This window comes from Drosophila mauritiana, chromosome 2L (genome assembly GCF_004382145.1).
Source record: "Drosophila mauritiana strain mau12 chromosome 2L, ASM438214v1, whole genome shotgun sequence".
In the NCBI taxonomy this organism is placed as follows: domain Eukaryota; kingdom Metazoa; phylum Arthropoda; class Insecta; order Diptera; family Drosophilidae; genus Drosophila; species Drosophila mauritiana.
In genome coordinates this window covers 15,632,464-15,655,598 of record NC_046667.1, presented here as the reverse complement: position 1 = coordinate 15,655,598, position 23,135 = coordinate 15,632,464, and the positions used below count along the sequence as shown (strand labels likewise).

At 41.2% G+C, this 23,135-nt stretch overlaps 3 protein-coding genes across 6 annotated transcripts in view; all 3 read right to left on the bottom strand.

Moving 5' to 3' along the window:
- LOC117140394 overlaps positions 1–14,992 on the bottom strand; it is a 31,610-nt gene extending 16,618 nt beyond the window's left edge. For 2 of the 3 annotated variants that reach the window (XM_033303265.1, XM_033303281.1), the window contains exons 1-2: positions 14,307–14,992; positions 8,843–8,929 (exon numbers count right to left, since the gene is read on the bottom strand). In XM_033303265.1, the coding sequence (XP_033159156.1) occupies positions 8,843–8,906 (64 nt within the window). In that variant the 5' untranslated portion in view covers positions 8,907–8,929; positions 14,307–14,992. The remainder of the gene's footprint in view (positions 1–8,842; positions 8,930–14,306) is intronic. The other variant, XM_033303273.1, reaches the window with a different exon arrangement.
- Positions 14,993–16,279: 1,287 nt separating this feature from the next.
- On the bottom strand, positions 16,280–20,885 carry LOC117148301 (protein bicaudal C). The gene is made up of 9 exons (XM_033315624.1): positions 20,559–20,885; positions 20,450–20,499; positions 20,056–20,125; positions 19,913–19,992; positions 19,520–19,846; positions 18,953–19,078; positions 18,511–18,892; positions 17,261–18,388; positions 16,280–17,049 (listed from the first exon to the last, which is right to left on the bottom strand). The coding sequence occupies exons 1-9, from the start codon at positions 20,863–20,865 to the stop codon at positions 16,802–16,804; spliced, it is 2,718 nt and encodes a 905-aa protein (XP_033171515.1). The 5' UTR covers positions 20,866–20,885; the 3' UTR covers positions 16,280–16,801.
- A 126-nt stretch (positions 20,886–21,011) lies between these two features.
- Positions 21,012–23,002, bottom strand: LOC117148309. 2 transcript variants are annotated; one of them, XM_033315645.1, is made up of 3 exons: positions 22,533–23,002; positions 21,818–21,988; positions 21,012–21,099 (listed from the first exon to the last, which is right to left on the bottom strand). In XM_033315645.1, exon 2 carries the CDS (start codon positions 21,974–21,976, stop codon positions 21,842–21,844), a length of 135 nt encoding a protein of 44 aa, XP_033171536.1. In that variant the 5' UTR covers positions 21,977–21,988; positions 22,533–23,002; the 3' UTR covers positions 21,012–21,099; positions 21,818–21,841. The 2 variants fall into 2 exon arrangements, with proteins under 2 accessions (XP_033171536.1, XP_033171527.1); XM_033315636.1 differs by lacking the exon at positions 22,533–23,002 and having other exon boundaries at positions 21,818–22,145.
- Between the last annotated feature and the right edge of the window lie 133 nt (positions 23,003–23,135).

Below are 23,135 nucleotides of genomic sequence, written 5' to 3'. Positions count from 1 at the left end.
AGACGCTTAATTAACTTTACTCTATTGACTGCGCGAATTAGTCTAATTGGTCACTTGTTAATCGACACCTGAGAGGTCGGGGCCCGTCAAGACGGTTTTTTTCTTGGTAAATATTCATTTGGAAAATAATTTTCAGTCCCTAGACTCACTTCGCTGCCAGGCTATGGAATTATATTATCTTTTATCAACTCCCGAAAGCATTGTCAACAACAATTGAGACCGGTCTTTGGGGCATCTCAACGATTTGTCACAAAGCGATTTCTGCTTATTTTCACAATAATTCCATTTGTCCTTCTGATAGCAAACAACAACAAAAAAAACTTTTCCATTCTCTTTTTGAACAACCGCAAAGTTTCAATTACTTGAACTAATTTATTAATGTTGTTGAAATGTTATTCGGGGACTTGTATTGCTGGCTTTGGGATTTGGCATTCTTTGCTGGATATTTTATGCGGAGGATGGGTTAAGAATTCGTTAAGTAAAGGGTATAAGAAATTTTGGAAAAATTAATATCATTAAATAGTTGGAATTCTTGCAGAGACAAAGAATAGAACTTCAAGATCCCTTTCCAAGTTGAGAATCTTTAAGTGGATCCTAGCGAGTTAGAACTTATACTTAACTACTTTAAGCCAAAATACATTTTATTATGTGAAAGCAACTCAACATTATAATTTATTTACTGAACTCCTTTTTTCGCCAAATATATGGCTGTCATGACGGCTAATTGATGGCTAATTTGGTTGGACTTTAAGGCTTGCCCCTGTCGAGCTGTGGGAAATCAATTTGGCTTTAATTAGCATGCCAGGCATGCATGTGCTGGAAGCACTCATTTTACTGAGTGCCCGGAATAATAAAATGGCCAACTGTAGCTGCATAATTTTTGGCGTTAATTCAATTTAAACTTTTCGAAAGCAAACCGGAAGTTCGCCCCGTCCACGTCCACCCGGTGACCTTTCATATATTACATCGCCTCCGAAACTATATAGAAAATGCAAAACTCCAACGAAAATGTGTGCAACAGCTATGAAATATTTGACAAGCAAAGGAAAAACTTTGGCAGCGTATAAAAAGCGGAAATGGCGCGCCAATGGGATGGCAAGCAGGGCACTTTGACTCAGACATCAGTGGAAAACGCGTCTTGTCAGCCCGTCTATTGGCCGCCTCTTCCCCCATTTTGAAGTGCCCCTCCCGCTGCGAGCATAAATAATAAATATGGCGTGTAGTAAATGTAAATGCGCCGTGGAAATTCCATAAATTCAAAGGCCCAGCTGCGCATTCCCTTCATGACATTTAACACTTTGGCAAACAGCAGCCCGGCGATCGGCGATTCGGTGAGGCGGCAAGTTAGCAAGCCATTCAAATGCACTTGAGATTCCGGGAGCAACAGCTGTGTCCTTTCGAGGACGAAACAGAAAGGATTTCCGTCAGCGATGCCAACGTGACGTGATTGGCATGGCCAGCTGTCGGATAAATATTAGTTGGGACTAATCTAAAATGAGAATGCAAAATGATTAATGATTCTAATCCAATATCGTAAAACGTGTTCAGACTTTTTGAGCTAGTTAGACACAAGTTAGAACATCTGTCAAAACCTAAATTTCCCTTAAAGGTTTTTCACATTTTTGAATACAAAAACGTATATATTAATTTTATTTTGATGTTTTATTCTATTAAGTATAATTTGACCAACTGCTGTGTTTTATATTCCTTCTAAAATATTTTTTTCATGAAATATTTTTTAGAAATAATTGCATTTTACATTTTAATTGGCCCAATTTTGGATGTCCCCTCACGATGCCATCTCCGTCGCGTCTAATGGAACTTCGCTGACTGGTTGGCGTGCGAAGGCGCCAAATCCAAATTAAATAAGATTTGTTTGGCTGCCGTTCAAAGATGCCGAAACGGCATTTCACTTCGGCTCGGTTCAGTTCAGTTCAGGTCAGGTCAGGTCCTTCTGGCCACCCGCAGAATGTCTTTGCCACATCCTTGGCCCTCCGGCTTTAACTTTCGTTGATGGCACCGACCCGATGCCGCGCATTTTAATGAGTATAAAACACAGCCCATTCGAGTTTGGGGCGTGAGATGTCGGATTGTTTGCCAACAAACATGCGTCAAGTTCAAGTTGGCGTGTGAAAGGCAAGAAACCGCCTCTGTCAGAGCAAGAAAAAAAAATCAAATAAAATCAGTAGGAAGCGTACACAAGAAAGGGACAAAAGTTTTTATCATGACGTCTTGGCCTTAATTTCGAGTTTCAGTCTCGGCTTTCGAGGTTTTTGGTGTCGGCCACATTGTGTCGCTTCGAATTGTTTGTGGGGCGGGGCGCAAGAAAAATGTGTTTAGAATGCGGAAAACTTGTTGAAAATTGAGTTTTGTGTGAAGTTATATTCATTGATTTGCGGCTTCATGTGGGTGGCTGGCTGCGGTTTCTTGGTGGAGAAATTTTGGAAAGAAGTAGGAAGTGTGGTCGCAATTTGGAAAATATGACAAAAGTTATACAGTTTATACAGTTTGCTTGTCTAAATAGTTTACAACTCAATTAAATGTTTTTATAAATTACTGATGCCCCTACTAAATTTTAAATTATATTTTCTTATTTTCGCTTCAGCTCAGATACTCAGCTTAAACGAATACACCCTTTGCCAATAACAATAAAGTATGGTATCAATTAAATTGACAGTAATTCTTGGAGCTCACTTGCCACACTTTCCGATAAATCGAGCCAAGCCCCGACTCCACCGGAATGTCAATTGCAATTGGCGAATGCCAGAACTCCGGAAAGTTTCCCTGTGACCCGCCAGTGCCTTTCGATACGTACGTGTTTATTGGAAACCCCGTTGCACGTTCATTATTTGAGGTCACAACAATAGTGAAAGCATCCGCCTCGACGAAATGTGCAATAATTTTTAGCTGTACAACTTTTGTTAGCAACGAAGCCCAAGCATGTCGACAGTACGACATGGAGATGGCATTGGAAGTGGGAATTTTTTAATCAATAACTTTGATTACTTTCCTAGTTGTCGCAGCAATTACGAGGTGTTTTTGCAGAAGAAAGGGCAGGGAATGCGGTCAAGTTTATTAATTTGCCACTCGAGCGTTGTTGTTTTGTTGCAGTGTCTCGTAAATTGTTTAATGGCAAGTATTCATGGAAAACGCTTTCATTAAGTTTTTATGTCTGCAGGTGAAAGGCATGAGGTCGAAGGTGAAAGGTTCGGGTCACGTATTCTGCCGTTTGTTGATTGCCCCGACTCGGGAACGCCAGTAGTTGCACATGTGAAGGCGATATGGCCATTAAATATGCAGCACCACCTCTTCGCGCCCGAATCCGGTACCCTTTTCGCTCTCAGAGTTATGAATTGCAATGCATTTCGTAGTGGCAGTCAAAAAGGGGCGGCTTCCGAAGGAATTTACCTGCGACTCCAGGCTCAGGGCAATGATGAGAGTGAAAAGTCTTTGTTTGCAACAAAACTCACTGCAAAATACTATGTAAAACAATTTAGTATTTATTGAAAGTCAAGTTAAAGCTGCTTGTGAGCAGAAACACTTCTGGGACACGAACCCTTGACCCACTTAACAGAGTCCAAGTTAAATCAATCAGTTAGTGAATTGCCCCAAAAACCTACACAATGCAACAATATTATATATATACAATATTTATGAAATTCCTCAAATGCTACTCAATGCGAATTTACACCGGAAACGATTGAATACTACACAAACCCCATTCGTTACAATTTTGTTTATTGTTTCGAATAGGGGAAAGGTCATAATTTAATTAAAATTTCGCCTGTAGGCGTAATTTTACTTTATAATCCGTTTTTGTAAAGCCCGATTGGGCGGTAAAAATGGGCCGTGGCACGTGGGCGGCTTAGTGGCATGCTGCATAATGGAGGTGAAAATTGTTGTCTCTACGCCCCAGTTTGTGTTCATATGCAGCGCTTTGGTGTTATGCGCCAGCCCTTTTGCCCACGTTGATATTAATAACGATTATTAACTATTTGCAAGCATGGCAAGGAACAGGATCGGGCAACAGCAACAACAACAATAGCAACAGCAACAGCAACACTAACACCAACAATAACAGCACTGGATATAATGGCTGGCATACATGCGTATATTAAAATTCTCGAGCATGCAAATCTGTCGCGAGCCCGAGGGCAATCCAGATAATTAGTGTGTTTTAAAAACAATAACGTGCCGCAGGGGTCTTAAATATGATTTATATAATGTCCTTTATAAACTCGCCCCTTTAAAATTCGCTCTCGGATACATGGGTGAAGTTCAAGGGCTTATTATCGTCTTATCTCTACTGGTATTTGGTATAAAATTACAGGATTTTAAATCTAAAATTCAATTTATATGATAGGATTATAAACGGGCTTGACTAGCGCATTCAATTATATTTGTAGTGCTTAACATTTTAATTAAATGAAATTGTTCCCAAAAAAAAAAAGATGATGACGAAATGAATTGCATTTCTAGTTTTACCAGATAACTACGATAAAATTAGGAAACATTTTAGTAGCCAACAGCTGCATTGGCATTCCAGCTGCATTTTGTCAAACTAACACATCGTTTTCCGGTGCATAGTTGGGATCCCAGGCCCCAACCGATGCCAATGACCGGGGTCAGATGGGAACCCTAATGGTCGCACGGGGCACGCACTCGCACACAGGCGAGATTGTTTCCTGTTATTATGCAAATTTCTTCATGGCTCACCCGCAGGCACATGCCATGGAAATAGTTTTCCTTTTCGAGGGTTTGCATCCCCGAATTGACCTTACCAGAGCAATTAAGCCGCTTAACCCATGGCTGCAGCCATATTTTGCAGCCCCTCTTTCGATGGGACGTCGCCATAAAAATTGTTAAGCTTCATCCCATCCGCTTGACAACGAAAACGAAGCGAAAATGAAAAATAAAATGGCCAAAAACATTTGGCCGTTACAGCTGCAGTTTGTCAGTCGTGGCTAAAGCTTCAATTTGTTTCCTCATCCCCGCCCCTTCTCCACGGTTTTGGACCGCTTTTTTGCTCTTAGCCGAATCGAGATTTTCATGCATTTTATGTAACGATCCAACCACCTTCCTACCAACGCTGCATCAATAATAGTTGTTTGGGGGCATCCACAGATGCACTGGGGGAAAAAACTCAAGCTCAATTTGAATGCAACATTTTTGCATAAAAAGTGGATTTTTCTACATAACTTGTTCTTGTAAATGAACTCAATCATTAGAACTAATATTAGGTATCAGATTTAATGTTAACGATCTATTATTAATAATCGTTAAATCTTAAATTTGATGATTTCCGTTTGGTTTCCGTGTGTTTGTTGGTTTCGTATACTCTCGTTTTTCGTTTCGTTGTGACTATGATTTTTTTGTAAACGAGGACTCAAAATCGAAATTCCTAACACTCTGGCAGAGCTGAGCTTATTCATATTTTTTGCCGTTCCCCTCGTCCATTGATTTGCCTGTTAGTTTTAAGTATGCCAAGCGAAAGGAGAAGCCGAGTCAAGCATCCTTTAAGGGGGGGAAACCGAGCGGTGGCCCGTCTCGAGTGGAAAAGTGGTTGGCGAGATGACATCGGATCAGGAATTCTACGCCACGGAATGCACTGTAATTGGTTCGATAATATATACAGGAATTGATTTTCCAACCAAAGAGGTTGCCTCGATTGAGCTTTAATTAAAGACAGGGCGAGGCTGCCACTTGAAGCGTTTGTGTTCTGTGTGCTGTTGTTGTAGAGCAGCGATTAATTGATTTCTTGAATTGAAATTAAGGTATTTTAGTTTCATCAGCAGGATTAAATTGAGAGGACACGAGATATTAAATAAATCCAAGTGCTGCAAGATATGGGGTATCCAATTAATATTAATCGTTAATATACATTTTCCCCAAGCTGATCAATCACAATTTATTGTTCTCCCTTGGCTAATGGGCAAAGTACTATGACTCTAGTAACCCCAATATAAGAAAATCAATAAAGTCTGGGAAAGCCACACCTTTCCATTTAGCTGACCTTCCTTCCGGACCCTTGCAATTTAAATCACATTTGCGGCTAATACAAATTACAACCTATTGCGGTCAATAGTCACTAATTTCACCCACCACCCAACGGCAAGATCTGAGCAAGCCACAAATAAATGACAATTTCCCCAAACATTAAGACATTAACGCGAGTTTTGAAACAAACAGAAATGGAAATAATATTGTCACAAATTTGCAAGCACTCTCGGCATGTGGTTATTAAAAGTAAATCAAGTGCACGGCCGATTTACGTAGCCCCAGACTAATTAGCCACTTGTGTACTACTAAGCCCGGTACTCAGCCACGAAGGGGAACTGAATCCCCCACCTGAAACCTCTAAAACGGTTGTACAAAAACATTTTGCTGTTTCCCCGATTGTTGTGCGTGTTGGAGATTTTTATCAGGGCCCGTGAATTGTGGGTGCTCTGGGAGCTCTGTTCTGTGGGTGGTTCTGAAGGTCCCCGATGTGTGGTACAATGTCGTCGTCGTCTACAGCGAGTGCACTTGGGCCCGGCTCGATAATGGCAGGTTAATAAACGTTTTTGTGCGACACTGAACGTATGGCCAGACGCAGACGACGCAGGTGTGGGCAGAGTTTTGTCCTTCGTCCTTTTTGCATGGCTAATGTCCTACCCCCTACCGCCTACCGAAGGCTCAAGCGAAACACATGGCGGTCTGGTCTATCGATGCACGGCTTGTGTGCACTGAATCACGGTTCAATGGGGCTTATGTTTGAAAATACGAAGAAGGCTTTTGGCGGAGTCCAAGCTAAGGACAATAAATGGTCATCAACCTTGCTGATTACGAATAAAGTAGAGAGCTTTATAAACTCATTTGCAAAACACAGATTAAATTCTCATATATATAGTATTAAACTCATACTTCAACATTTATATCGAAAGAAAAGAGAGATAAGTTAAATTTAACCAAGTTTTCTATATAAAATCTATAATATGCAAGTACTATTTTTGGCAACAAATATAATAATATTTTGACAATGTGTACATTTATGTTTCTTTGCTGACTATTTTTACCTTTATCATTCTTAGTCTAACTTTTGTAATCCCATATTTACACAGCTTTAAGCTGGCCTTATTTTGTCTACAGCCTGCAGGGAAAATAGGGAAAGCTAAGCCAGACAGTAACTTGTCACAGCATCCACAGCCTACACACAAGTAGTGGGACATACTACTAAATAATGCCCAAAAAGGTATGCTACACGAAACAAATGCCAGGCACGTTGGAGGCATTTATCAAGAGTCCTCGCATACACCTACAGATGTCGTGTGGCAGCGAGGAGCTGGGTAGCGGGAATGGATGGAGCTGTGGAAAAGGATAACAGGCCCGAATCCAGATCGCTTCGAGTGACAAAGAGTCGAAAATTTCAGTCACGCGAAGGGCTTAAATGTCGTTTGATGTATTCGCCGTCATTTAAGTTTCTGTTGATGTGGAGTGGGCGATGGATATAGTTATATATATTGAAGAAAAATCAACTGTCAGACCCCGGTTTTGGCCCATAGAGAAATGCCTACGACTTGGGCCAAAGGCAAATGCGTTTGTGTGATACATTCGCCGCTTCATTGACATGTGTCCTGGCAGTCTGCTCCTGGAAGCGATTGACTGGGCCGAAGATGCAGATAGGACTCGAATCTGCGGCGCACGTCCAAGGGTTAAGGCCAGGTGAATGGCAGTGGTGGCAGCAACTTGTGTGATTTATTGAATAAATCAGTTTGGATGCCTTCTTCTCCCAGCAGATGCTGAAATATTTATGTGTACGTTCGTTCGACTGTGCGTGCGGTTCCTGAAATTTATGTGCGATGGTAAATAAAATGAGACCTCCAACGGCGGCGAAAGCCGCAAAGACGAGGCAATAAAAATTTGAAGTGTGTGTAAAGCGCGGCCAGATATAATCCCATATAGTAGGTATGTTTGCTCGAAGAGCAGAAGACGATGACAGCATGAGTTATTGGCTTAAAGTATTGAGTCTTGAATGTGGCCGCACTCTAAATCAAATTTTAGAGTTATGTGGTGGCGCATGAGCTCATAGTGTGTTTGTGCAAATTATTAGCATAATTTATGCTTCATTTTTTTGCACAGTTAAATATTGATAAATATTCCGGTTATTTCGTATGCATGTGTAATTTAAATGCGCACAGGTCTGAAACGGATTTTGGAAATTAAATCGCCGTAAATTAAGTTTCCGTTTGTTAGTTGAATGAACTGTAGTATAGATTCAGTTTCACAACCTCCGTCAAAGAGGCTTACTTTTTATATCCACTAATCTCGTATTCATTCTCGACTTAACTACAATTAGGGCTATTAAGCGAGTTTCAATGAAATATTCATATCGATTTTCATGAAATAAATTTAAAGCGTTCTATATTAGCGTAGTGTCATAAGTTCGAATCAGCCTCATTTCTATGACATCAAATTTAATCAGAACTAATTATCATTCGGTCTGTAAATCATGATTCACGGGGTGACAAAGTTAATGCCCATACATGTTTAATTTTTTTTGTCTTTCTCCATCATAATTGCATTTCAATGTTTCCCATCAATTAAATTTAATAAATTCAAATTTTGTAACACAAGTTTTTCCATAAGAAGAGCATTGTTCTGTGTTTTATGAAATTAATTTTAACTTATTATATTGATTGAAATTATTTAAAAAAGCTATAATACTATGAATACACCGCTGCGCTTCAAATCTCAGCTTGACATAAACGAGGAAATTGCTGTTAACAGATTTTCATTTTATATGTAAACATTTGTAGGTAAATTTGCCTATTTGTCTATTAGAAATAATGTGAAATCTACTTACCTAATGTGAGTGCCAGAAGTATTGTGGTCAATGCCGTTTGATAGGCATTCTGTGGAAACCGCATGTTGCTAGTTTATCGTATGGTATCTGAAATGAGAACGGTGTGAAATTAATTTCGTAAGGTAAGTAACAAATCAAAAATGTAGTTTCTTTCCCAGAATAAAGACGTACTTTTTCTTTAAAAATTGAAAACTAATAGCTAGTGAAATTTTAAGCCATTTGATGCCTTAAGACCCAACCGCAAAATGCCGAAATGTGGCCAGACAACAACATCGGTTCTTAATGCGTTAAACTTTGCCTGCAACACGTAACTCTCGTTGGCCAATGCAACCAACTGGGCCGACTGCTTTCCGTGGGGCAGGTGTTGCAAAGTGAGTTTCTTATAGTCACTACTTTGGCAATTTCGTAATCAGAAGGAAAGGAACCGGGGGAAACTGTATAAAGTAATAACTATAAAGAAAACTGCAGCGATTTTCCTCGTCCCACACATATACATACATAGCCAAAAAGTCTGAGTGAAAAGTTTGCCATTAACGGTGATGGGGATGGGGATGTGTCCGAAAAACACATTGTTGTCTAACTGCACATCAAATGCTGCTGCCTTCGAGACTGTGAGCATAGCATGTTTCCATAAATTCTTGGCTCTTTTTTCGGAGCGCATTTCAAGTTGAAAATCGGATTATAATAATCCCCTGGCCGAGGGATTCGATGGAGGAACTTTAACAAGTTGTAATCTTTTATGGCAGCAAATTGTATTACAGTATCGGGCCAAAAAAGTCAGGCCAAGGAGATCTCGTATGCGAGTATCCTGTGCTGCTCACATGGCCCAAAGACTCCACCAAATGGCCATTCTGTGTACACTCCATTAACTTTGCAGGACCCTGTCTTAATTGCTTTGGCTTCATTAAGGTCAGCACAAAACTAACCCAGAAAGGCGGAGAATTGGGTAAAAACTTTCAACTTCTTAATTTATGCATTGACAAACTGAAACGACGGAGTGCGACAAACAAAAGGGGCCAAGTCTGCTACCAATGCGATAAGCCGCAAACTGCACTTCCAGACGTTCTGGCCCCGTTTCCTTTTCTCTATTTCAGCAGACAAGAAAACCGAAAAGAAGGATATAATAAAAATCAGCTGCCCTTAAACCCCTGTGCCGCTCGTTAATTGCATCTGGAGGAAAGTTAACTAACGAAGTGAAGGAAACAGATTCTTAGTCCCCATTTTCGCATTCCACTGGAAACGAATGTAATCGGGAGTCTGAATGAGCTTAACGATTTTTCGGACTTGGAAAATCGGTACGGAAATAAAATATAAATATATATAATTTGTTTACTTACATATTTAGCAAAAATTTGGTTACAATCGCCAAAGGTTGGTATGATAAAAAGTCAATTACTTAATTTCATACAATGCAATTTCGAGCGGAAGAATTTGATTTTTCATTTCAAAAGTGAAGTATATAAATTCTGAAAGAGTCATGCAATCACAATAATCCTGCTTCCTTCATTTAGAGCAATTTGCAAAACAATCATAGCAATAAATATGTCCAGTCATCCCTAACAATTGCCATGGCATCTGCTGCTGTTGAGTCTGTTGCCTTTCACAGATTGCTCGATTACCAAACAACTACGAACAACGATTACAATGGCAAGTAAATACATTTTTAAAACCACCAAGATAGATTGCTGGGCAATGCAAGCTAAATCAAAATGGGCTTGCTGAGAGGAAGGGACCGATTAAACCGCTTTAAGCCTTCAAAGGCATAAGGCAAGGCCCACACACACAGATGGAGATGGAGTTGCACAGAACTTGTGAAAATTGGTAAACAATTTATGTGGTCAAATAAAATTGCACCGAAGTGAAGCAATGCAGGAGCAGAAAAGCCAGACACCACAACAGGAGCAGAAACAAATTTATGACCGCTCAGTCCAATACCAGAAAACTCGCAAAACTTCCGCCACAGAAAGAGGAATATTTTGCAATATGGGCAGAGGCGCAGTTGCTAAATAATTGCAAGTACCCGAAATTTTGCTATAGAATTTATATCCTATTTTCAAATTAAATGAATTATATAAATGTATTTTTTATAAGAATATGCTGATTAAAAGAAGCACATATAAGTTCATGCTCCATAAGTTATATAAAAACATAAACGCCGTGGTAGTGGCCCCCGATATTCTCCTTCATAATTTTCCTGCCCACGCTCCTGGGCATCGGCAATAACTGCATGATGCAGATACCAAAAACCCAGGAGAAGCCCGAAAACTGAAGTGAGTTTGTAGGGCGAAAGAGAGGGACCATTCAAGGATATAAATTACATGCTTAGCTACTCGTAGTTTCCCTATCCCGATGCGCCCGCTCATATGCAAAAGTTTTTCCCCATTTCTTTTTTTTTTGTGCAGTTTTGGATTTTTGTTGCAGAGATTATGAAATAAATTTCCACATGCCACAACATTTTCGCAGCCGCAAAGGAACAACAAATATGCTAGGTACAGATACTTCTCCTACCCCTGGCAAATGTTGCACTTGAGATGCGCCTTTAGCGCCAAAAAGTAGAAAAAGGGGCCCTGGATTACACACACAGTGCCGCAGTCGAGGGAGCCACTCGAGATCCTTGAAATTGGAGAACTAGTGGCTATGCCAATAACAACAATGGGTTTGCATATGAGATATTTTTCAATAGCCCCAAGGTCTTGTGCACCCCCATGTTTTCGTATTTGTTGGGGCGAAGTTTGAGTCGGTGCAAGATTTGTGATGCGGCGGAAAAAAATTTGTTCATCCCGACAGTAAAAAATTTGTAAAGTTCTATCCATCCATATATCACAAGAGATAAGAATTAAAATTGGGAATGGTGCAAAAGTTTTTCGCGAGAAGTCAGCCTGCTTTTAAAATTTGACGGAAATCTCCAGTCTCTTTAAAGTTCGATTCCAAGAAATTGGCAAATAAAAGAATAGTTCTTTGGTTTTTATTGCCTCTATCAAATAATATAATTAATATATATAATATACCATGTTCCACTTAAATAAAGCATTTTGTTCAAAAATGTATAAATTATGATATAACCTTAAATCAAAATTCATATTTACAAATGATAAGGTAAGGAGTTGAATTTATTGTTCCATTTTAAATTCCAATATATTTCTTAACAGAAAGTTAATAAATAAAATCGGGGCATGATTGGATAAACATTTAATTATCCAATAAATATTAAATGCCGGGCAGAAACCAAGACTAATTCAGTTATGCCAATACTAATTGAATAAATCCTTGGCCATTTAACCAGCTTTTGTAGATCAAAGCTCAAGTGGGATAACGAAGCCATAAATTTGCGAGCAAATTCCTTTAGGATTAGCACAACTCATTGGTTGAGTATACACGCACATAATCAGCTTAAACAAATAAGTGAAAACTAATAAGAAACCAGAATTTCGGGGCACTTGCCGAAAAACTAATTAACACCCACGCCTAGTTAAGTTCCTCTTTCGCCTGAATTTAGGAGTGCCTCAGCGTTCTTTTTCATAAGCCACAGCACTTGCAGCAGCACCAAATTGTTAAAAAAAAACAACGAAAATAAAAGAGCCAGGCTATAAGAGAAATACCTGGTCGAGAGAAGAATGCGACACCGTTGCAGGTGGCAGTAAAAAATGGCTGAAATTTCTCCAGCTCAACAGAGAACTGGCGAAAGGAGCCGCCGGTCATCCGAGGCTCAGATCAGGACACAGCTCATTAAACGCCGGCCACAGTTCACCTCTCTCGACGGATATTACACGGCCAAAATATAATACGAAGAGCTGTCACACGGATTCCGCACCATTTATCAATGCCAATACTATACTATGATGTCAGTTTTATTTGAAAGAAAACTATGACGATTTTCAAAATTCAAACTAAGCGCCAGAAAGTTCGGTGAACACATTGTGCTATTGAAAAGGATTTGATTTTGGTTGGAATTTATAATCTCTGGCCACATTTTTGAGCTTATGCATGTAAAATAATACGAATCCAAAAGGAAGTTCATTATACTGAAACTTTGGTAATGGATGACAAACTACATGAAAATAAACTAGTAAAATAACTCGAAAATGTTTATATTTCCCTTTAGTAATGACTTATGATAAAAGTTTCGTAGATTTCTGGAAAAGTATGACATAAAGTTCATACGAATTTTATATTCCTTCTCATTAAAGAAGCACTTTTCTTTTAGGAGCGTTAGTCAAAATGTTTAATAACTCCTTTTGACAGATATATATAGTTTTAACTCTAAAAACCTGCCGAAGTTCGTTTTTTTACAGTGTGCTTCTGTTTGCTTGGTCCTATTGTTATTTTTAAGCCGGTCGCAGGATAATCCGAAAAGGCTGGCGACGACTTAATGTGCCCCTTGGCTGTGCTAAATAGCTTTCATTATTTACTTTATTCTCCCATAAAGCGTGCGAAAAAGTTTGGTCCGAGCCATTTTTACAGAGCTGTGGAAACTCAACAGCAAAAACAGAGCAGGATATGGAAAACTGCACAGATAGACTGGGAAATAAATGTTCCTGCTCGACTGGTTAAAGGTTTTCTCGTTTTGTTTCGGAACTTTTTCGACTCAGCTGCTTGTGGACACTTGCCAGCACTTTTCTTCGTCCTTCGCCTTTCCGTCCTCCTCCTCCTCCTCAGGCAGCAATAAATCATTTCACATATCAATCAGTCAATCAAATAAATGTTTGACTGCCGCCCAACTGACTGCCCCTCCCTCATCCGATATTGATTGTCCCACTAAATACAATTTTTGCCTAGTCAGTGGGTTGCCCGAAAGTGAGGATGAAAACTCTGCCAGGCAGTTGACATTTTCCATCAACAAAAAATGGGCAAATCGAAGCAGCTAGGGCTGAGCCCAAGACATTGTTGCCTAGTTCGCCGGCAACTATGGGAAATGTTTACCAAAAAAGGATGAGCCCGAGGTCCCGGAGACACGCTCCCTGGCAATTGACAAGTTTTGTTTGCCTGTTGGATGAGACGAACACGCCCTTCTGTACATCTTCCGGCTTATCTTCCGCTGGCTGGGATGTGAAAGGATACCCCGGAATCCTCAAATTGCCTTGCCAGGAGCAGGGACATGGTGCATCAAAATTAAACGTCGCAGATTGCGATATATGAAATTACAGAAGCGCAGAGGATGTTTCAAAGTTCGTGGAAGGTTGATGCTTTCGCTGAACTGGCTTATGAGCTGTTACTCAAACGTTGTTTGCATGCCCCTGAAGATAATATTCTCAATTACAAACTTTATTAACTTTTTTCCTACAATTCTGTTGTGAAGCAACATTAAAATATTAGTTTTTCAATTTCAAATGTTAAAAAAAACTTCTTTGCCTTAAAATACCGTTTAAAATTTAGTCTAAATGTTGGTAATCATATCCCAATACCCTTCCTGACATCATATCCCAAAGCATCAGCTTATGTCAAAGAGATTATAATGTATTCCTACCTTCAGGTTATTTGCGTTAGTTTTCTCTCTTATTATTTTCTTGTACTTTCAATGCAACTGGCTAGTCATATTTCACATGTGAGTATGGGGTTTTGTTTTTTGCTTTTTGGTTCTCTCGCTGCGCACAATTTGGCAAACAATTTTATTTTATGCAATTTTCGGTTGATTTATCAGAGAATCCTTTAAGGCGCACCGAGCAAGTATCCTGTGTGTCCTGGCGAATGGGGATTTGGTTGTTGGCTTTGGCTGCGTGGCTTCTTGTTGCTCCTTTTTGTGCCCGCCTAAGCCGTTCGCTTCGCCCGATTCTGCTCCTTCCTCGTTCCTTATCTCATTTCGCGTATCACGGAACTCGTTAAAATCACCTTAGAACACGTGACTGCACAAACACACTCGCACTCACACACACATGCCCTGGTGGCGAAGAAGCAACAGCCTTACCCGCACACACACAGCTTGGGACTATCGCAGATCCTTCGTCGGATCCTTTCCCCCTATTTTCCGCCTTCTGTTTTGGTAAATGCTATGTCAGAAACACAAAAACTGCATCTCGCACACACGCACGCCACAGCAAAAACAGGGTTCAGTCCTGCGGTTTCAGTGCAGTTCAACAATTTTTTTTAACAATTTTTTCTGTTATTTCCGATGCTCGTAATACTGCGAAAATTGAAATGATGATCTACGCACGTCCTCACGCAAGGACAACGCAATGTAAACTGCAGCAGGAGTCGAAGGATTCGCGACACTGCGAGTCCTGTGCACAGATTTCCCAATTGGCGAATGGCCAACGAAGATGGTTCGGAAAATCCGACGTCCTTCATCGGAAAATCACGAATGGAAAAGCGAGGAGAGAGAGAGAGCAGCCGTGTGGTGGGTTTCTTATCCATAAATGCTTCTATTGCTACCACTGCTTGGTTCCCCTACCACTGCTTGATTTCCCCTTTAAACTGCTTTGAATGTGGTTGCACTGCTTTGTTTAAACAGCTTGATTGTACTCACCACGACTTCCCCTTTAAACGAAAACACACTGTGGACAAAATATAAAAACCAGATGTAAAAAATATGTTAAAATTGTATATGCCTTAAATTCTTAAAAATATGTTAGAAGACTTCGGAAGGTAAATTTGCCTAAATAAACATATATTTGAGAAAAATCTTCCTAAGTGTTCGGAATATGTATAAGAAAAGTACATTTAACGTTGTTAATTTAATTTTTAACTTCTTTAGAAAGAAATAAATAAAATATATTTTAGCCTATACTGTTTTTGATATGCCGAGGAAAGACATACTTAAATTATACTTATGGCCACTTAACTATGTACTCCCATTACACACCACTTCCTTTACTTAAAATGGGACCAAAATTGACGAATGGAGGCCGAAGCTGGCGACTCTCGGGCTGGTCAGTGACTCCACTTGGGGTCCAAATTCAAATCCAGCATAATTGTAAATCAAACCGCTTGCCAAAATGTCCCGCAAAAGCCCACTCGAAGTACTTAAGTGGAGCAGAGCACCATGTAGATGACCACCAGACTGGGACTGAGATGGCTGCAGAAATTAGTTGCCATTGGCAAAGGCACTTTGCGCCCAAAGTGTCATAATCATAAAAATTTGCAATTATGCTGATGCAACACGGTAGCAACCACCGGCAACTGGAGCAAAACATTTCCAGTTCATTAGCTCAGCCACGCCCCTTTTGCCGCCCGTTTAGTTCGTGTAAGGACACACATTCGATTTTGTTGCTTTGCAAGACTTCTTGGCACGAATCGAGGCAATACAAATTATGCAGACAACTGGAGACAATAAAGTCATTAACCTCTATTCTAACCAGGCTAAAAGAGTTCAAAGCGGCAACGACTTAATGTACATGTATTACATATGTTTCTACAGAATTAAGCAAATCATAATAATCTAACAATCAGCGTTCTATTGAAACCTTAAAAACATTAATTGGGGTATCAAAAAAGTACATTTAGTTGATTTTTCATAGACATCAATTTATTCATATCAAATGTTTGTGCGTGACTGCTTTGCTTATCACTTAATACATGCTGTGCTTTTGTTTTTAAGTTTTTTTTTCTTTTTCAGTTAGTTTACAAAAATTCATTTCTTACAACAAGTGATTTCGTTTAGTTAGATTTCATAAATAATTCACAATATTTTTTTTGCTTAAGACGGTTTCCTATATAAATAATTTCAAAATAAATTAATCGCTTAAAATAAAGGCAACTACGACCTATTGGCACACTGGGAAAACTGTGCACTTTCCCGAGCGCAGCTATGCTACTTGGAATTTGAGTACAAATGCGAGTATAAGTCAAGGTCAAGGCTGTGTTGTGCGGGAAAGCTATTCGCCCAGGGAGTTGCCATTTTCTTCCTGACTTCTTCCTATACTTTTACCGTTCCGATTCTCCTGATCTTACGACTACCAAATAAATGGGCATGCAAAAAAAAGAAAAAAAGAATTCAAGGCAATGGGGTCGAACGACAGGGGCGGATCACCACTGGTTGGAGGGACGGCGCTCTGCGCCTGGTGCCGCACTTCCGGAGAATCGCGGCGACGAGGAGTTCTGCGAGGAGCTGCTGCTGGGCATTGTGCTGCAGGCCGCCTCATTGGCCAGCAGCGTGTGAATGGCCGTCAGCAGCTTCTTGCGAGCTCCAAACGCCGCGATACCCAGCTCCATCAGGTTGTCCTCGGTCAGCGTGGTGAACACCTCCAGGTCGATTTCGTTTAGAACGAATATTTCTGAAAGGAGAGATATAAACTGTAGTTTTCCCAGCTTGTGCACATTAAATATAAAATATGTATCAACCTAAGTTGATATTTATCTAACTATGAAAAAACTTTTGCCTTAAATAAAACACTCTCCAGTTCAAGCCAGACACATAAGATAGCTTTATCGAAGACTTCTAGTACACAGTTGGTAAAAACGGACATGATCGGCGGAGCTACTCACTGATGTAGTGCTCCAGACCCAAACTGGTGAGCAGAGTCTGGATGTCCTTGTGCTTGGCGAGCTGCATCCGTCGGTTGACTGGAGTGGCGTCCAGGAGTCCGGTGGTGGCACTCAGTCCGTAAGGGGAGCCCAGTCCTGGTGGCAGCCGCCACCCACCAGATGCTCCTCCACCAGCAGCCCCATTTTCCCCGTTCTCCAGCGGGGCAGGGGCGGGCGAGGTGCTGCTCAAGCCCATTCCCATCCAAGCGGTTGTGGGTGTTCGCAGCTCCCCTGCCACCGGGGTGCGCTCCATGGCTTTGTAGCCCAGGGCCCGTTTCATGTCGAAGTCAAAGGCACGGTGGCCGGAGTGCTTGTTTCCTCCAAGGTCATAGTGCAAACTCCGATAGCTCTCGGCACTGCCGGGCAGGAGGTGGGCTCCTCCACCGGAGTTACCTCCTCCACCGCTGGAATTACCCAGCCCCAGCAGCACTCCATCGCTAAGGCGGCGTCCCAGACGCGCCCCACCACCTCCTCCGCCGCCAACGCCACCACCCTCACTGCCGTACGTGGAATCTGGCGAATAATGCGCCCGATTTTGGCTTCCCGCGGTGGAGGATGAAGTGGACGACACGGTGCCCGGCAATTGGGCGTACGGCGGATACGACTGCTCCAGGGAGGTGGTGCTGCTGCTGAAGCTCTGGTAACCACTGGTATTCTGACTGCAGCTGTTCCGTGGCGAAACAGTCGGCGGTTTGAGAGGCGCCACCGCTCCAGGAACCTGCAGATAGTTGCCATTGTTGTTCTGCCCACCAGCCACCATGGCACGATTCTGAGTCTGCTGGAAGCTGTTGTGCAACTGCATATATTTTTGGGTGGGCGCACAAACCCCAGTGGGTGTGGCCAAGCCATTGGCGTTCAACAACAGGTGATTGTTGTTGGCATAGGGCGTCAGTTGGCCAGCCAAGGCGGGCGGCAGCAGCGATGGAGTCTTCGGGCTGTCCACGTACCCAGCCAGCAGAGCAGTTAACTGGGTGCGGTAGGCCAGATTAAGATCTTTGTCCTTTGGCATGAAGTAGTAGTCGGGGATCTCGGGCTTCACGAACGGCGTGGCCAGGCGCAGTATCTCCTGGCGGGCCTCGTAGATTTTGTCTAAGGAGGGACAACAACGGATTAATATGAAAATTTAACTCAGTTATTATTAGGTAATTATTTATTATTTATAATAAGCTTGTTAAAATATAAAGAGTACAGCATTGTTTTAGAAATCTTACCTATAAACTTCTCCACTCCCTTGACCACAATGGCCAGGGTGCTCTGCCGCTGTTTTTGGCGCAACGTGATGTAGACGCCGTACTTGGTGTTGAGGCTCATTATCTCGGAGGCATCGTTGTGGTTGTCCGGAAAGTCAAAAATCAATGCTACGGGCAAATTGCCAAGCAATTGTTGTCGCGCCAAGTAGACGTCGTCGATGCGTCCGCTGATCGTGACCTGGGACTTCTTCAGGGGCTTCACGTTCATGTCGCTCAGATCGGGGAATATGATCTTGGTCTGGGTTCGCTCCATAATGCTCAGCAGATTCACGTTATTCTTGCCCTTGACGATTTCGTGGTGCTGCGGCGAGATCTCCATCTGGACATTCACCAGGATTTGGCTCTAAAAAGGAAATAGAATTCGCCGATGAGCATTATTTTGAGTTATCCTTTCCGAACCTACCGCAATGCTCTCACAGGCGAAGTTGATCAGCAGCTGAGTGGCATCTCGGACCTGCGCCGATTCCTTCTCGGATCCCTTGACCAAAACCAGCGAGGTGTGCAGTTTGGGACGAGTGGAGAATATGACCTGGAAGGAGGAAAATTCTTTAAAATATATTCAATAATAATTAGGAGCAATGAAAAAACAGTTTACAAAAATCATTGGTTGAAATATAAGGTTGCCGAGCTCGACATATAATATTTCAAGACCTTTATTACTTTAAATGCGTTTTAAATTACTTAACAAATGTATAATAATGACAACATATAAAATGTAGCCTAATATAACATCATTAGATAAGATTCTTATAAAGCAATATAAAATCACAAATTTCAACGGCTGGGAAAAAGTAATATTTAATTTTCTATTCCCACGCTTAAATGTATATTATATATTATAAGTCCTAACCTAAATTAAACTAATGAAAACATTATAGTTAAATTCAAGTTATATTTGGTAACTTGCCATGATTAAATTATTATACATTTTTAATCTTACACTTTGTTGACTCCGACATCTGGAACTCACCTGAACATTGAACTTGGTCTCGATCATCTTGATGTAGGGGGTCTCGTGGTCGGGCTGCGGCTTGTTGGGCCCCATAACGGGCATCTCGAAGGAGATGAGCAGCGGTGTAGAGAGCCGGACTAGAGCCCGGGCTCGCTCCACGCCCTCCAGGCTGCCGCACAGCGACACCTGGTTGGACTTCTCCGTGGGATTGGAGCGGTTCGAGTCGGGGAAGTGGATATGGGTATGGGTGTCGTCCATTATGCGCTTGATGTTGTTGCCACCTCGTCCGATGATGTACGAGTGATCCGTGTAGCTGACGTCCATTTTCATGATCACTCGAGTGCCCTGTTCGGAGAAAACCGGGGAAACAATTAAAACAGATTAATTTGGATTAAGTTCTGGCTCACTCACCCTGGAGTCAAGACTGCTAAGGATGCGCTCCTTTGCCCGCTGAACCTGATCCACCTTTCCAACAATTCGCACATGGGGATCTTTAATTTAAGGCATTTATTTAAAAAATACTCTTAAGCATTGAAAATGTTTCAATATCGTACCCTTCTTGCTCTTGGCACCAATTTTGAGTCTGCAAGGCCAGCTCACATAAGTATCCGTAGTGTTCATGATCTAGTAAAAGAATATGTTTTGGATATATGGCGATTTCTTTTATATCAAGTCAAAAGAGGCGGTCCTAACAGTATCTTAAAACAATTTGCGTTATACACTGAAATTTATAGATGCAAGGTCAGATAGCCAAACAGGGACATGAATCAATTAACTTAAAAATTTTGCTCAAAAACTAAATAACTTATACTATTGAATAGAAAACATATTATTATATGTTCAATATTTATAAGGCATGGCATTCTGGGACAAAAAAAAGTGGGAAGCACTATATATATTGTTTGGATATTGCTAATAAGTGTCCAAAACTTAAAAATATGTACTCACGTCATGGAAAAAATACTCGGCTCCATTCATTCCCTCAATGGAGCTCTCCGCTATAAGAAAAAAGGCAATGTATATTTAGGAATGTGTTATTATATATATAAAGGCTTACCCTTTATTAACTGCTCCAGTTTCTGTCGATCCACCTTGAAACGTTCCGTGTGGAGATCGTCTGGGTTTTGAACGCCCAACTTCATGGCGATGGCGCGTATGTCACTCCAATCGCTATCCACGGAGGAGATCTCGCTCTGCGTCTCGCTGGGGGCTCCACTGCCCACCGAGGTGGTCGATGGAAGGGCCTGGAGACTGGACAGGGATCCAATGGAACCAGCCTCCACCTCCAAGCCCACCATTGGCGGTTTGGCCACATCTGTGGCCGACGGATACATCAGTTTATTGAAAGAGGCACAGGACAACATTGTGGGATTCGGATGATGATGATGATCACTGGATCAGTGGATTGGTCAGTGGATCGAGATATTCGTCAGAGGTCAACAGGTGTGGGTACCGAATAGTCGTTTAGTTTTAAAAACCAAGCAAAACGTCCGTCTCAGTTAAGGATTCTGGAAGTCGGTCCGTTGTTTGGTCAGCTTTGTTAGATGATTGCTGCTACTTAATGAAGTAAAGTGTATCTGGGTGATTGATGAAATGAGCTGGTGATGAAAAATTAAAGGTCCGAAATGATGTAACAAGAAATTTGATGTTGGTAATAAAAAGAGTGTGGTAAGAAAGCGAGTCTACTTAATTTACAATAGATATTGAAACACTAGACAAAAAATGAATTATTTTTATTTTGGTTGTGGGTTAATAATTTGGGTCAATAATTTAAGTGGTGCACTTTACAAACAAAACGATTTTTCTTAAAAATTGAGATCTCTTTTAATTTTTTGGTGAAACTAGTATTTAATTATCGATTTTTCCCAAGACTGTATCACTAAGTATCACTGTATCACTACATATCACTAACTCTAAAGAACAGTGTGTCTTTATTTGAAAATCTCTCTTAGAAATATGTGAGAATAATGCATGGCGAGAAAATTTGTAATAATAATGAACTAATTATAATTATTATGGATACCACTATTATTATTGGTCGCCACCAGTCGAAAATTCCAAACTTTCTTATACAGAGGTGGTCAAAAGTATTTACACAACGAGCTTTTTTTTCAATTGTCAACTAATTGAAAAAAAAGCTCGTTGTGTAAATACTTTTGACCACCTCTGTATGTTCTTTCACATAACCTCTCAAAATGGAGTGCTGCTGCCATGAGGTTCGTACTTTCCCCTTTCTCTCGAGATCCCGAAAACCGTAATTTCACCCGTGCCTTCACTTTCACTTCCCTGTGCCCGAAAACCAATGGCGTTACTTACCGCTGGGAGATCGCTCGGGGATCTCTACTTGAGATTGAATAGGCCCTGGAGGTCCAGACAGATGGCGTGCGAGAGGTCCTGGACGAATTGGATGGCCTCGACGAGGCAGACGTTCATAACAAAATTACGTATTTGTTGAAATCTCTCGACGAAAGGCATTTAAGTTGTGATCTGCGCAATAAAGATCTATATATCAGTATATAGCTGAGTGATTGCGACGGTCTGAGGGGCTTTGTCAGAGTATTGGAAAAGTGCAAGTTGGGGAAAATCTCTCTGATTACTGGGGGACCAGCACTTCTTCTAAGTACGGCTTGAAGGCAACTGAACGCGGCTCTCGATTTCGCCGATCGATTTTGCCCGCTGTTCGACGGCATTTACTTCTAACTGTTGAGCGGATGAATTCCGCAAACCGCTGGCAGGAGAAGATCTGGCGAATATTGTTGTTGCTGGGTCAATGAACCGCTCCCGGAATAAGAGATTCGATTGCATATGTCGAGAGCGAAAAACAAAACAAAGTCGGAGGGAGAGGAGTTCCAGAACTCCAACATAGCTACAACAACTTGCAGAGACATCGCTTAACAGTGGTTAGAATGTTGCAATGTTAAGTGTGAAATGTTGCCAACCGTTTTCATTCATTTTGGCGCCAGAAAAATCGGTAGAGAAATACGAGACAAAGAGGAACCGACTTTATTCCCGCCAAAAACACGCCACTTACCGCAATGTCAGAAATTCGGATCGTAGCACAAACACATAGATATATCAGGTTAATTTACTTAAACACAATCAATTGTAAAATCTTTTCGACAAATAACACGCTCTTTTCACGTAAAAAAATTGTATATCCGCTTGCTAATTAATTTTGGGCGCAATTAATTTTCCGTCAATTGGTCAAATTAAGGTTCGAATGGGAATTCGGCTGGCAGTCGGTGTATTTTTTCAATGTAACCAAAAAAATAACCACTACCGAAGTGCGAGTAACAGAAAAACACCACGTGTGTGAAAAACACAAAGGAAAATGCAATGGAGTCTCATGAAAAGCGAAACTGAATTGTTGTCAGAAAATCGTGCACTGCGCGTTGGTTAGTTATATTTGAATATTTTTTAATATTTTATAGCTCTTTTGAATTAATATATTATTAATGGAGTGTGCGCGCCGTGCAGTTGTCGTCATTAAAGCGCGCTGACTATCAAACTAAGCTCGGCATGTGGGTCCCAGTCCCAACTGACCTTCAGATCCCAAAGCTCTGTGTTCTGTGGGTAGTGAAGCCAGTGCACGAACTACCTTAAAAAGCTGCCAGTCCACTGGATAACGGATATT